Raw genomic sequence first — 24,481 nt, forward strand, 5'->3', positions numbered from 1 at the left:
AATCGCGGTGTGGAATGCGCCTAAGCCCAGCCACTGATTTATAACTGAAGCTCTTCACTGGTGTTGCTTAGGTTTCGGTTTCAGCGGTTGAATACTTGCTATGTCGTCCTAGTCGAGTACAGGTCACGTGAGGCATACAAAACTGCGAAATTTTAGCTTGTTGTTCATTAGCTGTGATTCCTGCACTTGAGGAAGCCTGGATTAAGAAGCGGGGTGAATCAAAAATATGAAGGAAAAACTAAATGCTAGTCGTTTTCTGCCCCACGCCACCTAAAGTCAACTTTTTCTCACAGGCACCGTTCATAACGGAAAGCAAAATTGAAACAACAGGACAGAAATGCCATTATAAGTTATTTACGACGTTTAGGATGATTACAGGTGGTGACCTACGTAGACTGATCTCTTACTCAGTTATTATAAAAAAAAGGACGTGCAGGCAAAATTTTGTGGCTTTGCTTCTTTAATAATATTCTCTAATCCTCTCTTTATGTGTGAATTTGTCAAATTTCATGCATTTTTCTTACCCCATGACGTTTTTCGTTGATCCCCAGACACGCATGCGCGGGTATAAGCTGCCGTCAATGGGAAAAGAAGAAGGCGACAAAGAAGTAGAATTTTATTTTACTTTAAATATTTTTATGTCGTTTTTCACTGATACATTTTCCAAAATTCACGCTTGGCGCTAATATTTGGTCGTAAACACCTATGGAAATTTTCTTGTTTATGGCACTGCATCTTGGCCAATGCCCCCATGTGGGCATGTGCCATGTTTTGAGGGGAAGAAGTACAATGGCTTTCGTGGCTGATCGCCAAGTGTGGGTATGTGGCATCTTTTTTAACGCCAACAACAACAACCACTGATGAGGCGCTGGTCTACGTAACAGATTGGAGTAGTTGAGTAGGAGAAAACATTACGCAAAATTGCCAACCCATGAGAACCAGGGTGCACTTGAGCTTTTGGAATTGATTCGGGACCACTGCATGGCATCCAAAAGTACGCGCTGTATCAGATCCGGTGTCTTGCTTCTCAGTAAAGAACCACCAACATGTCGCAAGAAGGCAGCATGGAACGCACCATACAGGAGCATGAAGAGAAACCGGAGAGCGTCTTTTCTTCGGTCAACGCAGCACCTGCAGACGCGGTGTCCGATGATGCTAAGCCATCAACAAGCGCCGAAATTGCAGCCGCTACCAAAGAACCTAGCTCTGAACCCCCGGGAGGTAGGGAGCCGCAGAGTTTTCACTTTGCGGGCTACGGAGCTTCTCAAGCGACTTCGGAGTCAGTGACATTGGTGCCCAGCGCGTCCTCTTCGAAACTACATGTATCCGAAGCATCGGCGCCTCATTTTGAACCGTCAGAACCGCTTCCGATGCCTTCTAGGGATTTACCACAAACACCAAAATCCGCGACCGCCATGACGTCCCTCACCTTGCTGGTGCCCCCGGGGAAACACCAAGAAGAGAAGGCACGCGTGGCGGTGAAGTTGTCTTCTCCTCTGTACGGCGAGCCTGGTACACCGGCAGAGGTTCCCGTAAGTCCGAAGACCCAGGAGACGCCTCCAACAAAGTATTCCTTCTCGAGCTCCATCTGGGACGCTTCTTCGCTGGGAGCTCCTAAGACCGGTTCGCACGCGCATTCTCTTCCCAGTTCTAGCGTACCTGGTAACGAAACGCCACAGGAGTTCACAGAGCCTACCCCGCAAAGCAAGAGCGTGTTACACGGAGGACCATCCATGCCCACGGCAGGGGCTGATGGAACACGCATTATGACAATTGAAGTGAAAGCCGAGTCATCTGAGCAATCACGAGCTGTGCTTAGTCCTAGGGACATCGTTCCATGGAGTGGTACACCACGTAGAATCGAAAAGAAGCGGGAAACACCGGAAGTCGCCCAAGAGCCCTTGTCACCGATGAGTCCTGTGTCTTTGTCATCGCCAGGTTCACTGCCATCCCCTCGGAGGACCAAGGCCGCTTACTCGCATCTTCTACGCGATGAAACGTACGTTCCTCCTCGAGTACCGTGGGCCACACTCATCGTGACGTGGCTGCAGGTTCAGTCCCATTGGAACTTCCTCCACAAGCACTACCCCGAGCGGTGCGCCAGTGTGGTTACCATAGTAGACGACCGCCACTGGGAACGGGCTCCACTGGCGGCCTTCCACCATGAGAACGTCGTGCACCTCGCGTCCAACCTGGTGTCCTTCTTTGTCAAGGCCTTTGTCCTGGAGGCCGCTTTAGGAATGACGTACTTCACCGCTGTCCTGACAATTGCTATCGTTCTCGTGGGGCTCGTGAATACCTTCATAGTCGCAGTTGCCTCAGAATTCATTAAGGCGTCACTGGTGCGCACTATGTGTTCGCACACGTTTGCGGGTGTTATCGTCGTGCTCGACATGCTAGCCAGGAAGCACTTCAGTCATTCGGTGATCCACTACGGCCCACTCGTGTTCAATATCTGGACTTTAGCGTCCATGGTGGTCGAAGCGTTCACATTAGTTATGTTCTCCGGCAAGAACTTACTACCCATGGTCAGCGGGCTATTGGTGGGCGCATTCCTGGCAGGAACTGCGGCGGGAAACTTTATAATCAGGTGAGACTATTCACTAAAACTGCTGTTATATTTGGATTCCGGGCAAGCTGGGACTTCGGCAGCCAGTATTTGAGACGAGTTCCCTTCTGTGTCTCTGCAAAGGCTACCGCCGCCTAATACAAGATTGCAGTTAAAATGCACAGTATGATTTCAGCTCAGTTTTCTGCTGTTCGCGCTTAGAAATAATAACTCGATGCTCTTACGCACTCATCATTAGCAAATTCTGAATTTTTCATTCTGGTTCGGCTATAAATTTCAGTTTATTAAATCTAAAGCTGTGCACTACGCAGTAGAATGGAAAACGCTCTGCAACGTGGACGTTGGCGTTATTGTTTGCGCTCCCAGCGCGCCGATGTAGAGAATGCTCCCAAACTTTAGCGGACAATTTACAGGTTAATAAATTTCTTATAACTATTACGAGCTAAGCTAAATAGATTTTGACTCGCATGGTTCTCCCAGTGCAAAATAGTGTAGTCGATTCATCGGCCATTAAATTAGATATTTGTACTCATTGGTGAGGCACAGAATTGGTCAAATATCTTCAGGCCATGTAGTTTGCTTTAAGTATATACCTAAGCTTGCGCTGCCGTTATGACACGCCTGAAGTTTTAAACCTTAGTGGGAGAAAAAGACTCAAATTTCAAGCAGTGTGCGAGGTTTTTTTGAAAGTTTTAGTGGACTTCAACACCAGTGTCGCTTCCTTCATTTTTAGGCTTGCGTTTGCTGCACTCCTTATACTTAAGTTTTTGAGTATAATTAAACATGAAGTACGTCGTGCAGCGCAAGACCATGGGAAGGTATCAGTTCCGTTCAGAAAGTGTGATTCGTTTATTCTCACCACAGCGTGCGGTACCCTCGGCAACACCTGCACCTTTGCGTCGTCCCGAAGGCGCCGGTCACTTTCCTGTTCGCGACTTCCATCATGGCTGCCTACGTGTACGGACCGTATCCAAGACCGCCAGCGGTGGCGAAGTCGACCTTGGCGTTTCGATATCCCGTCTGGAGCCTGCCTGGGATTCGAACACTGTACCTGCCAAATGTATTTATGATGGGCTACGTCATCATGTCCCTTCTGCCGGTCGGAGCGAAGCTGGAACTGGAGATCGGTCATTACAGGTCAGTAGAATTAGTGCCCAAATATTGTCGGTTGGAAGGGGAATTAAAACCTGTAGCAAGTTGCGGTTTTAGCTTGCAAGCGATATATTGCAGCGACAGATTTCATTCATAACAGATTGTCAAGTTCGTGGTTCAGTTTTCTTAATGGTAGCGGCGACTGCCATCAGCCACTCTGGGTTAATTTAAAGCTCAGCTTTCTACTTCATTAGCGAAAACTAACAAATGAAATATGGCTAAGTCTGTACGCTCTATAACTACTAACCTGTGTAGCGCATTGTAGTAATATATTCGCAGACTTAAGCCATCGGATGAAAACAGCTCTTTTCTGTTTTTCTTGCGACAGCTTTTCGTTCCGCATAAAGTATTATTCTACAGGTAGGATCAAACGAGAATACAAAAAAATATACCGGGTGGTGAGACATTCGATGCGACAGTGCTACGAAAGCAGTCGCATTCACCCTCGGTGATTAGATTGAGGCCTTGGCTCTAATATATGATTTTACTCTAAGTCGGAGCTTTACACACACGACGGAATTTTCTTTGCGGTGAAGACGTTTATCGAGGGAAAATACCTGTACATACATACATACATACATACATACATACATACATACATACATACATACATACATACATACATACATACATACATACATACATACATACATACATACATACATACATACATACATACATGCACACACACACACATACATACATACATACATACATACATACATACATACATACATACATACATACATACATACATACATACATACATACATACATACATACATACATACATACATACATACATACATACATACATACATACATACATACATACATACATACATACATACATACATACATACATACATACATACATACATACATACATACATACATACATACATACATACATACATACATACATACATACATACATACATACATACATACATACATACATACATACATACATACATACATACATACATACATACATACATACATACATACATACATACATACATACATACATACATACATACATACATACAAAGCTGTTGAAGCTGCCGAAACATCTCTAAGCAATATAGTTACACAATATCACTATACTGCAGAGGAAGCTGTGATTGGTTGAGAGGTTACACGGCTAATTGCACTTGTGCCTGTTCACTTTGGTATCAGTATACCGCGCTTATCATGCCAATGCTGTTCTAGATCTAGCGATATGGTTGTAGTGTTGCACTCCATCGGTGTAAAAAGGCTCTTCATCCTCGTTTAAACCTAATGCATTGAATTTAGTAGGAGTCACTGTCATTCGTCACTGTTCTTAGAATTCTTTCTGTGCGAAGAAGGCAGCGGGAACAGGCCGGATCATGGAAGCCGCGGGCATTATGGAGGCAACAACAGCTTAGCCGATGTAATTTTTTTCGTAGCCCAGGCATGTCTGTCCTCAAAGCCCCCAACGTACACATTATATGCTCATTTGACTTTGATACTAACTAATCGTGCTATTATAGCAGTATCTTATTTAGCAGGAGATCCGCTAGGTGGCGCCGCCCTGTTTAGCTGGCTGCCTATCGAGCTCCGCTTTCACCTGCCCCTGGCCTAATCCAGGGCTTCGCCCGCCCCTGGATTTCCTCTCCATCGTTTCCGGAAGGCTTCCGAAGCACGTGGATACCATCGGCATCACGGCCCGCTGCCGGGCTGGCCCTTCAAGCGCCTCCAAAAGTCTGAACCGGCGCGGCGCCTCGCTAACCCTAACGCGCCGCGCCTGCACCTCTGCAATGCAGCGTCTCACGAAGCCCCTGCAGCCCAGACCCACTGATGCCGCCACCGCGGGGCCTACTCCAACCGCCCACGCCACCGCGCAAAATCCTGTCGCAACCAACACTGTGAGCGACGCTGGGAGCTCCGGATCGACAGCCGCGGCGCAGCCGGCAGCGTTCGTCGTCGCCGCAGCGTCCACTGCTCGCCAAGTCCACGCTCTAAGAGACGTCAACACCTTTGGGCCCATAGACGCGTCGCAGCCGCCTGCGTTCGTCGACGCCGCCGGTGCCGCCGCGCCTACACCAGCCACATTACCCGCTGACACCAAGACCTGCAGCCCGGCACCAGCGTCGCAGATTGCGCCCCAGGCTGACGATTCGTCGGCAGACATGGACTTCATGGCGTCCCCGGTAGACGACTTTCCATCCCCGGAAATCGGCTGGAGCACCATCGGTGCCAGCCGTAAGCCTGCTTCCGCCACCCGACCCCGCTCCGAGCTCATCACTGTTGGCATACAACTCCCTCCTGGTACCCTCAATCCCAAGCTGCCTCTCTACGACGTGCTCGCCGCAGTCACCTCCGCTGCACAACTTTCCTCCAAGACCAGTGCAGACATCACCCTTCAGGCCAAGCCAGCCCAAAGCCTTGTGTTTTTAAAAACTCATTCTCCTCTCACCGCCCACCTCCTACTTTCTATCACGCACCTCCACCTTCACGGTAAGCCTGTCAGCATCAAAACTTATTCCCCCCATCCTCCCATCTCATGCCTCGGCGTCATCCATAACGCCGGTGGCCACTTCACTCCTGATGAGCTCATGAATGAACTAGAATCTTTCAAAACAGATATTCTCGCTGCTCGCATGATGGGATCCACTCAATCAGTGCTCATAACGTTCGCTGGTACCGTCATCCCCCACTTTGTATATTTCAAACGCGTTGCCTTCCGGTGCCGTCCTCATAAACCTAAGCCTCCCACCTGCACCCGTTGTCTCACTCTAGGCCACCGCGCCCACCAATGCCCCCAGCACAGCGTTCCGGCAAAGTGCCGTCGCTGTGCTGCCCCTCTACCCGCTGACCCTTCCGCTCATGTGTGTGCCCAGCCCTGGTGCGTTCATTGCCAGGTGAATACCCACCCTTCCCTCGACCCCACTTGCCCCTTCCTCCTTGCTAAACAACGCGAGTGTGCTAAAGCTGCATACCTCCGACGCCTAGCTTTGCGCCGGGCCACTCAACCCACCACCCCCTCCTCCTCCTCCTCGTCCTCCTCCTCTAATCATGAATATCCATCAGCTCCGATCATGTCACCACCAGGCTCCTTCGCCGCCATAGTTAAAGGATCCTCGGTGCCAGCGTCCCTCTCTTCCACTACACCACCCTCTCCATCCTTGACTGACGCGAGCCGCTCCTTCGACCTCCGGCTAGCAATGCTCGAACGCCAGCAGCGAGAGCAGCAGCGCATTTCCCACGATCTACAACAGCAGATACATGCCTTGACTCAAACCCTCCAGACAACCACCTCCTCTCTTACCTCCCAGCTTAGCAAGCTAAATGAGCACCTTGCCACGTTCCCCACTCCCTCCTCCAGCGCCCAGGTCGCCCCTTTGGCTGACCTTGTCGAAACCACCACACAGGCACATCACACTCGCTTGGTTCAGCTGGAAACTTCGGTTCTCCAGATTCTTACCACCCTCCAAGCACAATCAAAGCAATTGGAATCTTTCACATCTATGCTCCAATCCGTCCATGAGTCACTGCCCCCGGCAAAAAAGAAGGAACGCGTACCATCGCGTTCCTCTCCACTCTCATAATGGCGTTTGGCGAGGACCTCGAAATTGTGCAGTGGAACTGCCGAAATCTTTGCCACAATAAGACCCCCCCTCCACCAGTACCTACTCACCCGCCCCTCTCTGCCTCATTTTCTCCTTCTCCAGGAGACCCGGACGGCCCGCAATGTCCCAGGCTACCGCGCCTACCATGCCACTACGGCCACGCCACTTGCGTCTATTTATGTACGCAGTGACGTGCTCGTAGAGCAAATTGACATCCCCTCCACCCTCCTTAAATATTTAGTTTGTGTGGTTTATTACCACCCTTCTTCCCGCATCTCACTCGTCCTTTTGTCTTTTTACAACCCCCCTGTCACTTCCTCTTTATTCTCTGCTCTGGGCAAATTCCTTCACTCTCTTCCTTCTACCTCCCATCTCCTCTTTGGTGGTGACTTTAATGCCCCTCACACACTCTGGGGCTACCCACAAACCCTCAAACCCGGCCGCCTCCTGCATTGTCTGGCCCAGGAACGCCACCTCACCCTTCTTAATACTCCTGGCTCTCCTACTCGAGCGGGTATTGCCTCACAACGCTCCACGACACCCGACCTCACTTTCTCTCGGGGATCACTGTCCTTTTACTGGCAGGTGACAGCCGAAACTCTTCTAAGTGACCACTTTCTCATCCATATCACCACCTCTCTTTCCCACATCCCTCGCTGTCATCCGGTTATTCACACTGACTGGCATGCTTTTCGCACAAATCTCGCCTCCGACTCCTTTCAATCCTACGACGACTGGACGTCGCGCATCTCTGCAGCGCTCACGTCCAGTAGCCGTCGCGTTCGCTCTCGTTACCCAATCCAGGACCCAGATCCACACCTTATCCGTTTATGGCGTCGCCGTAAACGTCTTCAACGCTCCTTTCGCTCCCAACCACACAATGCCCAACTTTCCTCCCGGATCACTGCTCTGCGGGCTGAGATCGTCGCCCACTGCGCCTCCCTCGAGCATTCTCGTTGGAGTGCTCTTTGTGATGGCCTTGATTCTGCATTGCACTCGCGATCCGCATGGTCTCTCTTTAAATCCCTCCTTGGCAGTAAGCCTGCCCTTGCTCCCACTCTAGCTAAAGCCCTCACTCAGGGGACTCCCTCCGAAGTTTTCGATCAACTCGCCTCTCTCTACCTCCCGCCCCCTCTGGCACCCTCCTACCCGGTGCACTCAGGTGGACCTAACCCCGATCTGGACCAATGCTTCACTCTCCGGGAGCTCGAATCTGCTCTGGCTGCTAATTCTACACGCTCGGCTCCCGGTGAGGATGCCATTACATACACCACACTTCGTAACCTTCCTGACTGCGCCAAAGAATTCCTCCTTCAAACCTACAATGAGGCCTGGGAGAGCGGCTGCTTGCCGAGCTCCTGGACATCCTCCCTTATTTCTATGATTCCAAAGCCGGGCAAACCTCCCTCTCTCTCTAACCTCCGCCCAATCTCCCTGACGTCGTGCGTTGGTAAGACCCTTGAGCGAATGGCTCTGACTCGCCTCTCTGATTTCCTTGAGGCACGAGAGTTCTTCCCCCATTCTCTCATTGGCTTCCGACGCCGCGTCTGTGCACAGGACATGTTTCTGATTCTCCAGCAAACGTTCCTGTCCCCTACACCCACTCAAATTTACGCACTTGTGACTGTCGATGTGCGCAAGGCCTTTGACGGTGTTTGCCACGATCACATCCTTTCTCAACTCGCCTCTTTGGATTGTGGCTCCCGCATGTACTCCTATATCCGCTCATTCCTCTCTAAACGTGTGGCTCGCTTTCGAGTAGATACCCACTTGTCTAACCCACACCACCTCACCCGTGGCACTCCTCAAGGTGCTGTTCTCTCTCCTACCCTTTTCAATCTCGCTATGGCCCCTCTCGCCTCCCAGCTAGCTGAAATTCCCGACCTGCATCATATATTTTACGCCGATGACATCACTCTCTGGTGTTCATCTGGCTCTCCCGGTCACGTACAGGACACCCTGCAACGTGGCCTAGATCTCATCGACTTCTTTCTCACCACCGCTGGCCTCTCTCCTGCTCCTGAGAAATCCGAGCTTCTCCTTCTCAACCATTCCTCCTACCAGCGCTCACACAACCACTTCGTCTCTCTCCACCTTTCTGGCTCTCCCATTCCTGTCGTCACACAGTGCAAAGTTCTTGGCTTCCCTTTGCATGCGGCTAAGAATGTGCAAGCCCTCCACCGCGCTGTCACCACCTGCCACTCTGTAACTCACCTCCTGCGGCGCGTGGTCACTCGACGCTCAGGTCTCCACGAGGCTCACGCGTGCCGCGTTGCCCACGCGCTGGCCCTCAACAAAGTCTTGTACTTTGCACCCTACGCTTCATTCAATGAGACTCAACTTAACGCTCTCGAGACTGCCCTTGTGGGCCTCTACAAGGCAGCTCTCAACCTCCCTATCACTACCTCTACCACTAAGCTCTTTGCCACAGGCCTCTTCCATCCTCTTCGTTCTCTGCTCAGTCTCCATCGTGACTCACAACTCGCCCGGCTTTCCCTTACCCGTCAGGGTCAGTGGTTATTGACTCAAGCGGGTATCTCGCCCATTCTAATCTCCCCGTTTACCTCTCCTATTCCCACCCCCGCTCCCAATCTTCGTATCCTTCCCCTCCCGACCAACATGTCCCCCGTCCTGCACGCCGGACGTCGTCATGCGGCCGCACAGCACCATTCCCCTCTCTTTGATACCCAGGGTGTAGCTTACACGGATGCCTCCTTCGTGGCTCCTCGAGGTTCCTGCGGCTACGCCCTGTACCATCCACACCTCCCTTCTCCTGAAACCCACACCAGCGGGCCGTATCTACACCCTCCAGACGCATTGTCCCTCGAGGTCCTCGCCATTGCGCATGCCCTCCAGTCATTTGCCCTCCTTCCCTCTCTCCAAGAGTACACAGTCTATTCAGACTCACAAGCCGCTATACACCACATACAGAAACGCACCCTGACCCCTTCTCTCCAACAGGAGGTCGAGCGAGCGGTCTCCGCACTGCAGCCTTCCATCGTTTTCCTCCGCTGGGTCCCTGGGCATTCAGGGATTGACGGCAATGAGCTGGCCCATCAGCTCGCCCGCGACACACTTTTCCGGGCACCGTTGATCCCCTGGCCCAAGCCCTCGGAGGACGGTGGGAGGCTCACCCTTCGCCGCACCATAAAAGAGGTCTACCTTGAGCTCCGCCTCGACAAACGCCTTTACCCTCCTCCTCATCCATCACTCACGGTGCCGGAGTCTCGCCTTCTTCGGCACATTCAGATGAATGCAGTTATCACCCCGTCCCGCCTCTTCCACTATCGCTATCGATCGGACCCTTCCTGTCCCAACTGCCCCTGCATCTATGCGGACCTGGCCCATTGCCTCTTCTATTGCCCGGCTGCTCAGCAGTCGGGTTCCTTCCCCCCACCCTTTCTATCCATCACCACCTGGCTCGACTGGCTTGGCGCTGAAGGGGAAGAAGAACAGCGGCTTCTGGTCGCCCAGGCGGTCGACATGCTCGGCCTATAAATTATGGTCGAATAAAAGTCTTTACTACTACTACTACTTATTTAGCAGTATTTAGCAACTTAAGATGGACATCCTCAATAAGCACGAACACTATCACAGTTTTTGTCAACTTTCATTTATTTTCATACACAGTTGACCCAGCGCGTTATGACGTCCACAGAGATGGCTGCAGAATTTCTTTGGTATTGATAGCAACCACAGTAGGAAAGAATTATGTAAAGCGATTCCTTCCGGAACTGATCACAAATGCGTGATCATGTGACAGCGTGGGGTATGCTGAATAAATAAATAAGTAAACTGGGCACGTACAAGAAAACAGCAAACACTGACGAGCGTTAAATTTTGCGTTGACTTTTGCAGGTTCTTAGGCCTGGTTATAGGGCTACTGTTTGCGATGAACATTTCCCTAGACAGCCTGGCGTGGGTCATCTGGAAGCACATCATCGCCCTCAGAGCGGAGGGACCAGCTCCCGCTCCGCATTCCTTGTCGTGCGGCTGTGGCCTGGTCGGTGTCCTCCTCGCTCTCAAGGTCATCCACCACATGAGGCATCCGCAAAGCGACTACCAGATGGCGTCTTTTCCCATACCCGTGCCGTTCTGGGCGGGTGTGCTCATGGAGCTGGTGCACCTGGGCTGCACTATGCCGCAAGGCTCCACATTCGGGCACGTCACGGGTGTAGTTCTGGGTCTTGCGGTCGGCCACTGCAGGAGCGAGTACTTCGTGAACTGTATTCCGGGAGTCGGCAGTTTTTCGGCGTCAAGTACACCTCAATATCGCTCTGAATCATTGCCGCAACATTAAACGTTGATGCTAGAAACGTGTTTCAATTCTTTCTTGGCTCTCGAGAGTGAATTGTGCGTGCAATTGGCCTCTGCGTGCTCACGGTCGAGCTTATGTTGCTCCCTTACGAGTGCTTGGGAAATGGAAGAAGCACGTGAAAATTCCTGTACACGTGAATTTGCTTTCCTTATTTTGAACAGAAAACTAAATGAACAAGGGCTGCGGTGGAGCCTCAGCCGCAAGCCAACGTTTCGGCAAGAGTACTTGAAGTTCTTTTGTGGAAATGTTGGCTAGCTTCCTCTCGCCCTTTGTGCGTTTGGTTTTGTGTCGTTAAAGAATCCCATCTTCCTTCTCTTAACACCTTTTTCACTTGACAAGGAATTCAAGCCACTGATATTTACCTTGCACTGTTATTATTTCTCTTTTGTTAACATTAATGTAGCGAACTGTTTGGTTATGCGTAATTTTTCGACATATAGTCCCGGTCTATTGTTCACATGGTGTTCAACAGTTCAGTTCTCTACAACTTTTGCCTCTAGGACTGGAACCTTTTCAGCAGTACATTGTACTGGAAATTGTTACATACAGATAAGTACAGATAAAACTTTCGGGTGCGCTCTTTGCAGATGTTGTGCTACTTTTATGTGTAGACCCTACCAGCGACGAATCCCTTCAGGAACGCAAATCTTTCAGAAATCTATGGATAGTATTTGAAGATGGCGGTTGGAAGAAGGAGGCGGGGCGGTTCTATTTTTACTATGCATTTCCTTTGTTTTCTTTGCAAAAAGGAGTAGGGTCAACGTCGTTTTCCCGTGGAAAATTATCTCGGCCACCCGCCCTCTATTTTCAATAGGCCCATGTTGCACTTCAGGTGTTCTTCCATCTCCTCCGAACACACGTGGAGGTCCGGGTCGTAGAGTGAAACCCGGAAATTAGATTGTCGCATGCTGTTTTAACGATCTGCTGAGGTAGATCGCCATTTTAGTCTAATAGATTAGACGCCTTTCCAAACAGTCGATCATCGTACAAAGATTTATTTCTACTGCTACTCGTGATAAAAAGTTGATAAAAACTCGGTGCTGGCTGCCTCCTTGAATTGAAGCCAGAGGAACGGAGTCGGGATACTTGGAGTACTAATGCAGGCTTTGGCAAGAAAACCGTGCGATATTATCGCACAGCTTCACCAAAAGAGCAGCGCTAATACCTGGTCATAGCAGTCACATCAAGAAGGCCAACATTGCACGTAGTGACGGACTCCCAATAAGCTCGCAGGAATTGCATTGCTGTAAAACCTCACTGAAGGGCAAGCAAACTATATATAGTACACTCTCCAACTCACACAGAATAACATGGACGCCTGTACCTAGACCTAGATAGAAACGAGGTAGCGAATGATCTAGCCCGAGCTCTCACAAACCAGGCGGATCCTGATCCCATCCTAGAACCGTGCGCAAGCAGGCTGGAACACCTCAGGCTAGAAAGGCGAAATTTCTCCCCACCGCCCAAGCAACTATCGTATACGGACGCTACACACTAGAGGAGAACACAAGCTAAAACATTTCCGAATCTGCAAATTTTAAACTAGATTACTCCCACTAAATACCCAGGTTACTATCCATGGCGCGGAGCAAGCCCCACGCTCTATTATGCATCTTGGAAGTGCCAGGGCAAACCAGACCAAACGTTAACATTGCCATACTCGACACACGAACAGTCGGAGATGGCCCTGGCCAACGACAACCTGGGTCAGCATGTCAGGGCCTGGATGATCAACCTAGCCCACAAAACAGCTGCCGCCAGCGGAAACCTCGGCTAGGGTCACCGACTGCCAAGGTCCTGCAAATTCTTCTTTTGGCTAAATAGAAGTTTTTTCTCTCGTTCTCTCTCGACCGTGTATATGGCCAATGCTCGGATTCCGAAGATGAAGTAGAGAGTAAGCAGATTGATGGAGGAAAGGATAACTGAAAGCGACGAACAGCGCCTCTCACTTCTCGTACGCGTATTCTTGTGTTGCATTCTATAATTTTCTAAAGAATAAAGAAAGTGGTAAGCGGTACCAATGAACTATGCCATAGGCTTGGAGCGAAAACTTAGAAATGGAGATGTAGTACTTGCCTCTGCAGAAATTTGTTCGTTTCTTTTTTTTCCAGGCGAAGAAGAAAAAGAAGCAAGTTTTCACAGTTGTTTCTGAAGAGGCCTCAAGGCTATCTGTGCCACCGAAGATGTCGAGCTTCGGCGTTGTGGTTGACGAAAGCACTTCGTTCCTGAATGACGCCGCGTACAATATTGTTTGTAAGTCATGGAGACCCGGCGGAGCGGAGCCCAGGTACGTCACTGCTCGCTCCATAAGTGCCCCATGTGAATCGATTCTGCGCTAGGCATTTCCAGCGCCACTTACCAGTATCAATCCAGTACTAATCAGTGATGAGGGGTTCTGTGTCCAATGCATTGGCAACTCAAGGCAAAACCCCACCTCCTATCCCCCCCCCCTTTCGCCTCAGCTCTTCCGTTACCAAGCGACGCCGTGAATTTTTCTCGTGTAGCATCTCCTACCATTAAGCAACCCATTTCCAGCCATAACACACCCCATCACATTCGAAAACATTTCAACTGCCCATCCTAACACGTTTGCACATATTTCAACACGTTCCATACCCACACCCCAGTCTTGTTCACGAGAATATCGTGGCAAGAGTAAAGATAAATCGATTTCTTGCCAATGCCCTACGCATAAGTTAACGCAGTGAATCGCCGGCCATGCGTTGCGCACTCCAATGAAAAGTTCTTTTTATTGCTCGCATGTTGAATTCCCCAAGTGGTCAAAATTATTCCGGAGCCCTCCACTACGGCAGCTCTTTCTTCCTTTCTTCGTTTACTCCCTCCTTTATCCCTTCCCTTACGGCGCGGTTCAGGTGTCCAACGATATATGAGACAGATACTGTGCCATTTCCTTTCCCCAAAAAGCAGTTATTATTATTATTGTTATTATTATTATTATTATTATTATTATTATTATTATTATTATTATTATTATTATTATTATTATTATTGAATTCGAAAGTTCAAAAATCACGTGACGAAGCGATATTATGCGAAGAGACTGCGAGAGGCGTTTCCAGAAGCTCTGGCTGCCTAGTTTTTCTCTAGGCCGAGAATGCAGTTGAGTTCATAGTCGAAAACAGTTTCCAGCTCAGGGGGCGTGATGCCTTCTTTCGCAGGGCCCTGTTGTTCTTGGCGCACGGTTACGGTGACCATTGCCACGACCAAAGTTACGACACTCTTGCGCGGAGCCTCGCCCAATTGGGCGTCTACGTCTTCTCGCATGACCACGGCAAGGAAAAATGACACAGCTTTTTATCACTTTACTCAGTTGTGTGAGATTTGATATGGGGTTAGAAGGGGAAATTTAGAGTTGCTTCTAAAAGGCTTGGGAAGGCTGTTCAGAACTATAGTACAAGGCGTCAATGAACTCCTAATTACGAGGCGCGTGACCTTAGTTTTTATTAATTTACTTATTTCTTACATTCACAGCCAGCCACCAGAAGAGAGGCAACGCTTTTGCAAGAACCGGAAGAACCACTCGCCAGACAGACAAGGCTACGGCAGTGAATACCCTTAGAAATTTAGCGTCCATAAACAAAAGCTTTGCATAATGAAAACGTGAATAAATAATGTAAGAGAACTGAACGAGAAAGTTCAACTTCTGCACAAGCCTTTGCGTCGAAACGTGATTATAGTTTCCTAAAGTGTTCTGGTCGCTGGTTCTATTCCTGTCGACGCGCCAAACGCTTTCTAAAGGACACTGCCCTTCGAACCGACTTTCGGCATCCATGACTTTGCAGTGGGCCACGGCAAGAGCGAGGGACCCCGGGCTACCGTCAGCACGTTCGACGTCTACGTGGACGACATCTTCACGCACGTCGGCACGGAGCGGTCCAAGTACTCCGGGAAGCCCGTCTTCCTCTTGGGATACTCCATGGTCAGTTGGGTTCCCTCTATAGGGACCCGCTGCCAAAAAGCAGCTGCGCTTGGCTGAGACGACAAAAAGAATGCCTTGGGCAACCTCAGTTAGGCGCTCCGGACTTGACATGCGACATATAGTTTTAACGCCTGGTTCGAGGCAGGCTGCATGCCGGCATGCGTGGCCAGGTTGATATAACTGCTGTTGAATAACTTGTCTGAAACCGGAAGTTCTCGCTAGATCTCACGCGTTCAGTCATGTCGCTGTAAACGTAAAAAAAAAATTTGCAGAGCTCGTCTTACCGGCTAAGCGCATGATTCAGCGAAACATGTTAAAGTTTTAATTTAGCCGTAGAGTCCTACATTCTGTCATGGGACCATTCACATCCCTCCGGATGCTTCCGGTGGCAGCCATCTTGGTTCCACATTCCTCGCTGTCGCGGCAACCTCCCAACCCGTAGGCCACCCATCACCCATAAATCGGTCTCTTGTTTTCCCTCGCACTTCCCTCTCCCTCCTTTCACTAAACATAGGGAGAGGGATTTCCCTTTCCCACTGCCACCTGCCAAAACGTGGCAGGGGGATATTTAATTTGGTTTATGGTTTATGGGGGTTTAACGTCCCAAAGCAACTCAGGCTATGAGAGACGCCGTAGTGAAGGGCTGCGGAAATTTCGACCACCTGGGGTTCTTTTACGTGCACTGACATCGCACAGTACACGGGCCTATAGAATTTCGCCTCCATCGAAATTCGACCGCCATGGCCGGGGTCGAACCCGCGTCTTTCGGGCAGCAGCCGAGCGCCATAACCACTCAGGCACCGCGACGGCCTTGGCTATTTAATTGAATTTAATTTAATTATAATAAAGAAAATTACATGTCACTTGTAACTAAGCTCTTCTGGCTGGTGCTGTAAATTCCACGCAAGAATGCTGGCCTATATGGCCAAACCGAATCTGTAATAGCTAGCGATGTTAAAGAAAAGAGCCACCAATAAGCATGACCAGAGCATATTCCACTGCCTACAACTTGGTGGCACCAAGTAAAATTTTTCTTTTTGTTATGTTAAATTATGTCTCTAGCCGTAGTAGCGCATGGACTTTAGCGTTAGCCCGTACTACCAGTATAGGAAGCTTACTCCACGCTTTCCGGCCAGCACAGCAAAACACGGCTTCGCAGCATTGCGCTGCCGAAAACCAGTTCGCGTGTAGAAATCCCTAGCCGTAAAATCAGACCGTGGTGCTCGTTAAGGACTTTAGGCTGGTAGAAATCAACCTGAAGCCTCGACTACCGTTTTCTTCGCAGCCATAGTGTGATATAAAACGCCGGGGTAAAATTTGCGTACTCTTGCAAGCAAAGTACCGCTATTTCTTTTCATAGCCTGAGCCGTGGTTGCGGAGGGTTCAGTGGTTGGACGAATTCCGAGTTCAATATATTCGTGAGGCCCTTTTCTTTACAAGGTGAACGGCGACTAGGATTCAAGGGTATCTGTACCACAAAACGTAAGATACTATCTATCCCATATCACTGCACTTCACTCGTCTGCGTCAGACTCCTTGGTCATTGCATCGCCTCCCACGGGCCGTTTTTTCGTGCTGATGAGCGCATGCGGTGAAGTAACAACTATGAGAATGTATATAGAGCACTGAGCGATGTAAATTGTGAGGCTTTCAGTCCGGAAGCGAAAGATACGCTATAAGGGACACCGTAGTGGAGGACTCAGGATTGATTAAGACCGCCTGGATTTGTTTAACGAGCACGGACATAACCCAGCACACAGCGTGTTTCCGTATATCGCTTCCATCGAAGTACCGCCGCTTTTTACGGGATCAAACCCGCGACCTTGGAATCAGCATCCGAACGTCCAAGTCAATGAGCCAGCTCGGAAGGTAGGGGCTGCATTTTGCTACTAAACAAAATACAAGACACGCCAACACAAAACAAGAAACCGTTTATAGAAAGGCGCCTACGGACCGCAGCTTTCAATGTAGCAGATGCGAAGTATACACGTGGTTATGATTTTCTATTAAATTCCCAGTTTAAAGCTTGCGAACGCGCCTCGGACTTGCAGCCTTAGCCTAATTTCCATGTTCGAGAAGAATTTACTGGTATGAGAGCTCGCGGACGATTTTTTTTTTTCGAGTAAAGCGCAGGAATGACGCATTGGTCGGATTAGGCTGAGTGCCGTGTTCTTGCCCTTCTGTATCCGCCCTTCTGTTTCGTCAGCTTAGAGTATTAGAACGCATTCACACAGCAGGAAAATTTTACGTCCAGGCTTCTGTGCGCGTTTGTTCCAATAGTACTTGCTCGTCGATACATTCGGATTAACGAAATTTGTTTACGGATAAAATAGAGCAAGCGTTGCAATGACTGTCATTCGTGAAATTATTATTCCCCGTCTCTGTGCGCTGTTTATCTGCAGGGTGGTCTGCTCGTTATTATGGCTGCTCAGCGCAAACGCACAGATTTCGCTGGAATGATTCTCCTTGCCCCTTTGCTGGGCTTAGGCGCCAACTACTGCGCCCCACCGTTCGCTGTAAGTTCAAGGCGGCCGACCAAGCTGCGCCAAGTATTTCTCCCGTTCTTTGTGTTTTTTTTATTTATTTGCTTAAAGGAATACCGCAGACTGGATCGGTCGAAGCAGGAGAGGGTTCTTCCATTTGTTAATAAGCCGCTAAAATACTGCGGTTACAAATGTACTTAAACAAGAAATTATACACTTACAGAAATAAACAAGGTTATAAAACAAAGTACATTGGGTGGAATTACATGCCTCAAACAGAGCCGTAGAAAAAAAGTAGTACACTACGGTGTATTGGTTGCATTCATTGGTCGGAGTAGTTTCGTGTAACGATGGTGTAGTTCCTAAAAACTTAAACAAGATTAAAGGCACTTTCATGTGAGTATTTACTTCGAATACAGAAGGAATGTCCACGTCGGTCAGGAAAAGCGCTTTGCGGATGACACTGAGAGAGAAACAAAATATAAATTCCAATGCCCTTTAAATAAGCCGCGTTGGGAGATATACGAGGCGAGAGCATTGTTTACTATATGCCTCGCAATCTTTCGCATAGCTTCTCTTCAATCTGATCCCATAAAAAAAACATACTAGTCTTGATCACATAAAAAAGCATACTAGTCCTTTTCTGAGATCGTTCCTCGGTGTCGGATTGTTCATATCTGTATAGAAACATAGATCAGGTGTCACAAAATGTTCGGAATGCGCACAACCGTCCTGACGAACGCACTGCGTTGAAGTTGATGTTGTGGGAAGCACGGATCTTACCAGTGGCGGAGCATGAATCAAAACAGCAGGATGCGGCGCCAGGAGTAGAACACCCTTCTAATGCTAAAGACCGTTCTAATGCTAAAGGATTAATATACGTGTTCACGCAATGGATGGTCTACCGGCGCTAGCCAGCGCAGTGTTCGCTTCGCTTTCAGTGGCCCTCTCTATTGTTTTTTTTTTGTGTTGCTTGCTTGCGGCAGTCTAAGCACGAATATCTGGACTTGTTCTCTTTCTCGATACGCAGTGCATTCCAATTTGATCGATCGATTGATTGATTGATTGTTTGATTGACTTATTGATTGATTGAAAGATTGAATGATTGATTGATTGAATGAATGATTGATTGTTTATTTGTTTGTTTGATTGATTGATTGATTGACTAGCTGACTGTCTTATTGATTGATTAATTGACTGGCTGATTGATTGATTGATTGATTGATTGATTGATTGATTGATTGATTGATTGATTGATTGATTGATTGATTGATTGATTGATTGATTGGTTGGTTGGTTGGTTGGTTGGTTGGTTGGTTGGTTGGTTGGTTGGTTGGTTGGTTGGTTGGTTGGTTGGTTGGTTGGTTGGTTGGTTGGTTGGTTGGTTGGTTGGTTGGTTGGTTGGTTGATTGGTTGGTTGGGTGGCTGACTGTCTGACCGACTGAATAATTGGTGACCGAGAATGATCAAAAATATTCCTGATCGTGTCGTGTGTTCGTTGTCGTTCGGTGTGCTGGGGCCGTTACCAGCTGACGATAGCCCGCCTACTGGGCTGCGTCCTGCCCTGCCTACCCGTCGGCACCATGAACAACGAGATGATGTGCCGCGATCGCGCCGTCGTCCACCGAATGGACAACGACCCGCTCAGCTACACGGGCACAGTGAGCGTCCGCTGGGTGGCAGCCTTGGTGGACGCCCTCGAGGTGAGCCCGCGCGCTAAGACGACTGCGGTGCGAATAACCTAAAGTGTTAAACTTAACTAACCTTAATTAGCGAAACGAGCAACCTCCGAGACTGTTTTACGGCAAAGGCAGAGTTGGCTGTGCAAGCCGTGTTTCCAACGAGAAGGTGCTGTCCAGAAGCTTATACTGCTCGCTCCTGGGCAGATTTTTGACCTTTATTCAGCGTTTTATTTTTTAATGAAGTGAGTTGTCTTTGCCTACTTTCGCCACCACCCACTTCAGCGGCAACAATCACTGCCCGCATTTTCTCATGGCGTATTCAATTAGTAACCATACAGTGAGGAAGTTACATAGCGAATCCTCTCTTCTTGACCTTTCCTTTGTACTCCACCTTTTAAACTTTCATTAATATCCCAATCCGGTGTTTGTGTGACCGTTTGGTAATAAAGTCTGGTACCACTCGATACGCTGGTGGCACTGAACAACTGAGCACAGTTTTCAAAGTTAATGGAGCTATCGTGGTCACTTCCTCATTACTTTACTTCTTTTTTTCACCGAGTGGAGCTTGCAGTCTTTTAAAGCTATGACGACACTTTGCTCGTAAAGCACGCCACACAAACTTGGCTTCAATGAGTGCAGAATGACAGGACGGGCATTCTCACCGACCAAGCACACCACTGAAACGCTTTGCGTTGGCGTATTTTCTTGTGGTGCATCCCGTTGCTCTGCGCTGTTTTTCAGAGTGTCGCCATGTGTACCAACTCGCCTGTTGGTCCGTAGTTAGCCTCCAAAAATTTTCGCATTTACACCACCATTTCTGGTCGTTGACAACAACGCCCGGCCAAAATGAGCACCAGAACCAAGGCGCTGCTCGTCCGGACATGGCGGATTTCTAGAAAACGTCTGGACTAGTTCTCAGTCTTTTACATACCTTTCTTGCTTACTTCTGTGATCGGGTGGCGCCACTGACACTCCTACGACAGCAACTACAACGCAATTTGCGGTTGTTACTAAAGCCACCTGGACGAGGTGGCCTTCAGAACCATGTGACTTGCGCCATGTTTTTATTCCGGGCTGTTGTTTTGGAACGGCATTTCCCGACTAGTACTTTTCCCTTCATTTTTTTTTTATGCGTTGCATATTGCAATCACTCAGTTCAGCCCTTGGGCGCGGCCGGGCAGCCACCATTGACCTTTAGCGCAACCACGTGACGAGACGTCACGACAGCCGGAGGAAAAGCTGGGCCCCAACTCACGCGGTCGCGCGCGGCCGCAGCCACCACCTGACTCCCGCTCCTCCCGCTAGGGGCGCTGCGCCGGCGCGTGAAGTCACGGAGAAAAAGCTGGGCCCCAACTGGCGCGGTCGCGCGCGGCCGCAGCCACCACCTGACTCCCGCTCCTCCCGCTAGAGGCACTGCGCTATGATTGACGTCACGGCATATGTATAAAAGAGCTGCGCTCCTTCGCCGGGACAGTCTTATACCCTGTCACACGGGCATTTCGAGGGCCCTCGAACCGATAGTCTATCGACTCAAAGGCGATCGAGCGCTGCTACACGGGCAGTTTCAATGGCGATCGAGTCAATAGCCTATCGAGTCAACGGAGCAGCACGGAACTCCATCGAGATATGCAACGCATTCTTGGCTTAACCAAGCTAAGCCTGGCCATTTTTTTTAAAGTCGTGGAATTTCTTTGCGACCGTGTTACACCTTTTGCGGCGCACCTCAAGGCACTATTTCCAACCAATCAGTTTATCGGCCCACGTTGCAAAATATCCTCCTAGATGTCGCTATGTGCCGACCCGCACTAACTCTGCGTAGTGTTAGTGACACTTTGAAGCTGTCTTGACTCCGAACTGAACGTAGGTTGTTCCATTGCGGAATGCTTCAAGTTTCTTTTGAGGGGTTTTAGTCATCTGCTTCGGAGGGAGAGGGTTAAAAACGGCCCTGCAATATTTCTCAGCATTTGTATGTGTTTGTTTCTCGCTTTTTGTGAGGATCGCTGTGCGGCATGTTACTGAACGTAAGCTCAAGCACCTGGTTTTTTTCTTGTTTCTTCTCGTTAACAGGCTGTTCATGCTGACATCAAAGCTGTAGAATTGCCGTTGCTTGTCCAGTACGGCACTGGCGACAAGATATGCGACCCTGAAGCAACGAAGCAGTTCTTTGAAAAGGCTCCGAGCAAGGACAAAACCATCAAAGTGAGAATCCTACCCTCGCTCAGCTGTGGGCACTGGTAGGGCTCTAGGCTGAAGCTTAACATTCAAATAATCTTCAATGCTATTAGTTCATGGCAGTGGCGCTCACAGAAAGCTTACTTCTTTTTGTATATAAGCAAAAGGCGGTATTGTCCTCAAACTGTTCTTTCGCGATGCAACACGTTCATAACTAAGTGCGAACTCTTGATCCTGGACATAACTGCGTGGTTCAGACAGACGTTAAAGAAACACCTAAAGATGGACGCGTAAATTCTCAAGGATATTTTGCCTAAATGGAAGGAGCAAAGAAGAACTGGGGGAAACAGTATATACAACCGCTGCAGCCTTTCAGGGCTCAGAATAATCGCTTCTGAAAATCAGCGAATTGCTTGAAATTTCCCGCTCTCGAACAGTCGGATTCGATATCAGGTTACTAAGCCAATCTCATGATTGCCGTAGAAAAACTCCGCGCCAGCGTAATCTGGCGTCAAAGGTATTGACTTTGGTCCAGTGAATTCCGGTTGTGTATTGAAAAAGCCCCTTGCTATTTTCAGGGGAATGGGCATTCTACATATAACACGTGAATGATACATTCACTGCAACAGCGGTCTAGTGGTTTCAACATCCCCCTCGCATGCGGTGAAGCGGGGTTCATCCCCAGTGCCACCTGGAACCCACCGGCTCCTTAATGGGTACAAGCTTTTTCCAGGCCTGGTGCTCGGTCTATTTCGGTGAAATGCTTGGGGAATACATTTATGACCCTACCTTGTATCAACAACTTTATCATCACCGTTGATACATTCAATACCGTTCCAACATGCCTGCAGCTTTCACTACTATCTCGCTGTCAATTTCTTGACCGTTTTGATGTCCTTTTCACAAAATCAAATGCCACCGTACGCTCTGCAATGGCAGTCATGTCCGCAGAGCTCCGAAAAGAAAATTCTTTTTGTATGTCTACTGCCATTTGATCGTACGGTTAACTAACAGAAAGTCCACCACAATGCCATATCAGGAGGCTTGCGCAATTAATGATTCAAAGTAAACTCTAAATGTTAACTGTTATACTTCCCACAATACCATTACGTTGTCAGCATTGCAGCTAATATGTGTAGTTCTTCCTGGCCTCTCTCCATCGTGCTCTGATCTTCCCTTTGCTGCAGAACTACGAAGGTGCGTACCACTCTCTCCTGGAGGAGCCTGAAGGTGTCGGGCAGCAGGTTCTGAAAGACATTGTTGAGTGGTTGTCAGCCAGGTTGCCTGCTGGAATAGCACGACATGATCAGCCCGGACCATCTGGCTCGCAAAGATGCACCCCAGCTTTGGACGAGCCCGGGCCATCTGGTCGGCAAAAAAGTATCCCGGAAACAATTCCGGAATCGGGTCTAACGGAAACATCTGGACTCACTGGGCCACCGCGGATGCCATGAGACCAGAGTCAAAGGAGTTCGTGAAGCGGTTTATTTTTTTGTTCCTTTGAAGCTACGTATTTGTTACCTAATCTGTTTTCACTCGATTGTGGAAACCAATTATACATTGCTAGGCTTGTGAAGCTATTACCACGAATTAAAACGCATTCTTCTTTGTCAGTACTATAGAAAAATCCCTGCTAAACGAAGGCCTCTGATATCAATTAGCTCCAGTGAGGCCTGTCCTGCCCGTGCATGTTAAACGATAGAATTGGTTTTCAGGTGTTACCTGCATACTATATTCAACTGCTGGGAAATTAACAAAAACGGACTTAAACTGGACAACAATGATATTCGTCACTCTACTCGTCGTTGCTTTCGACTTGTGGCCGTTTTTTTTGTGTGTGTTCTCAGCGGCGCAAGATATGCATAGATCATTAATACCATCTAGGCTGTATTGTGTTGTTAGTGTTCCAAGCGTAAAATTATTGCTCGGACGCACTTTGTTTTATGTATTTTTTTTCTTTTCAAGGAGATATTTTGCTTACTAAGGGTGGTGGATGATTTCTGAAAGCTTCATTACTCAGACCTTCTGCGTGTGCAGAATAACGAGGAATTCGTCTTTACATTCTACCAATTTGCCAGAGCCGAGTGCGCCACGTAACGCCACCAATCGGTTTCAGCTGCAACTAATGCCACGCAGACTACGGCCTGGACACTGTCAGCAGAATCAAGAACGTTCCCAAGCTAGAAGGCAACAATAGTACGCATAAATGAATCAGCACTCAGATATGGAAGAAGTGCCCTCTAACAACAAATACGCCTATGAGGGAGTAAAAAAAAAGGCGTAAGCTGTCCTTTAGCGTACACCCGTTTATAAAAGAGAGCTTATTCTCTTTTTACTCCCCTCTGTTTACAGTGTCCAATGGTGAGAAGTAAAAGCAGCTGCACTGCGGCGACGAATAATAATAATAATAATAATAATAATTGGTTTTTTAGGGAAAGAAAATGGCGCAGTATCTGTCTCATATATCGTTGGACACCTGAACCGCGCCGTAAGGGAAGGGACAAGGGAGGGAGTGACCTTCTAGTTCTCTTGGAGCTTTCTTACTACTGTCTGCAATACTCCGCCTCAC

The 24,481-nt window shown here is 48.7% G+C and overlaps 2 protein-coding genes across 2 annotated transcripts; both read left to right on the plus strand.

Moving 5' to 3' along the window:
• Window positions 1-774: 774 nt before the first annotated feature.
• Window positions 775-11,617, plus strand: LOC144108124 (uncharacterized). Its single transcript, XM_077641403.1, has 3 exons — window positions 775-2,590; window positions 3,434-3,706; window positions 11,176-11,617. The coding sequence occupies exons 1-3, from the start codon at window positions 1,047-1,049 to the stop codon at window positions 11,615-11,617; spliced, it is 2,259 nt and encodes a 752-aa protein (XP_077497529.1). The 5' UTR covers window positions 775-1,046.
• A 2,156-nt stretch (window positions 11,618-13,773) lies between these two features.
• Window positions 13,774-23,366, plus strand: LOC144108125 (monoglyceride lipase-like). The gene is made up of 7 exons (XM_077641404.1): window positions 13,774-13,922; window positions 14,815-14,927; window positions 15,439-15,575; window positions 17,978-18,091; window positions 19,588-19,761; window positions 21,808-21,939; window positions 23,100-23,366. Exons 1-7 carry the CDS (start codon window positions 13,819-13,821, stop codon window positions 23,364-23,366), a joined length of 1,041 nt encoding a protein of 346 aa, XP_077497530.1. The 5' UTR covers window positions 13,774-13,818.
• Window positions 23,367-24,481: the final 1,115 nt, after the last annotated feature.

Source organism: Amblyomma americanum, chromosome 10 (genome assembly GCF_052857255.1).
Source record: "Amblyomma americanum isolate KBUSLIRL-KWMA chromosome 10, ASM5285725v1, whole genome shotgun sequence".
Classification (NCBI taxonomy): domain Eukaryota; kingdom Metazoa; phylum Arthropoda; class Arachnida; order Ixodida; family Ixodidae; genus Amblyomma; species Amblyomma americanum.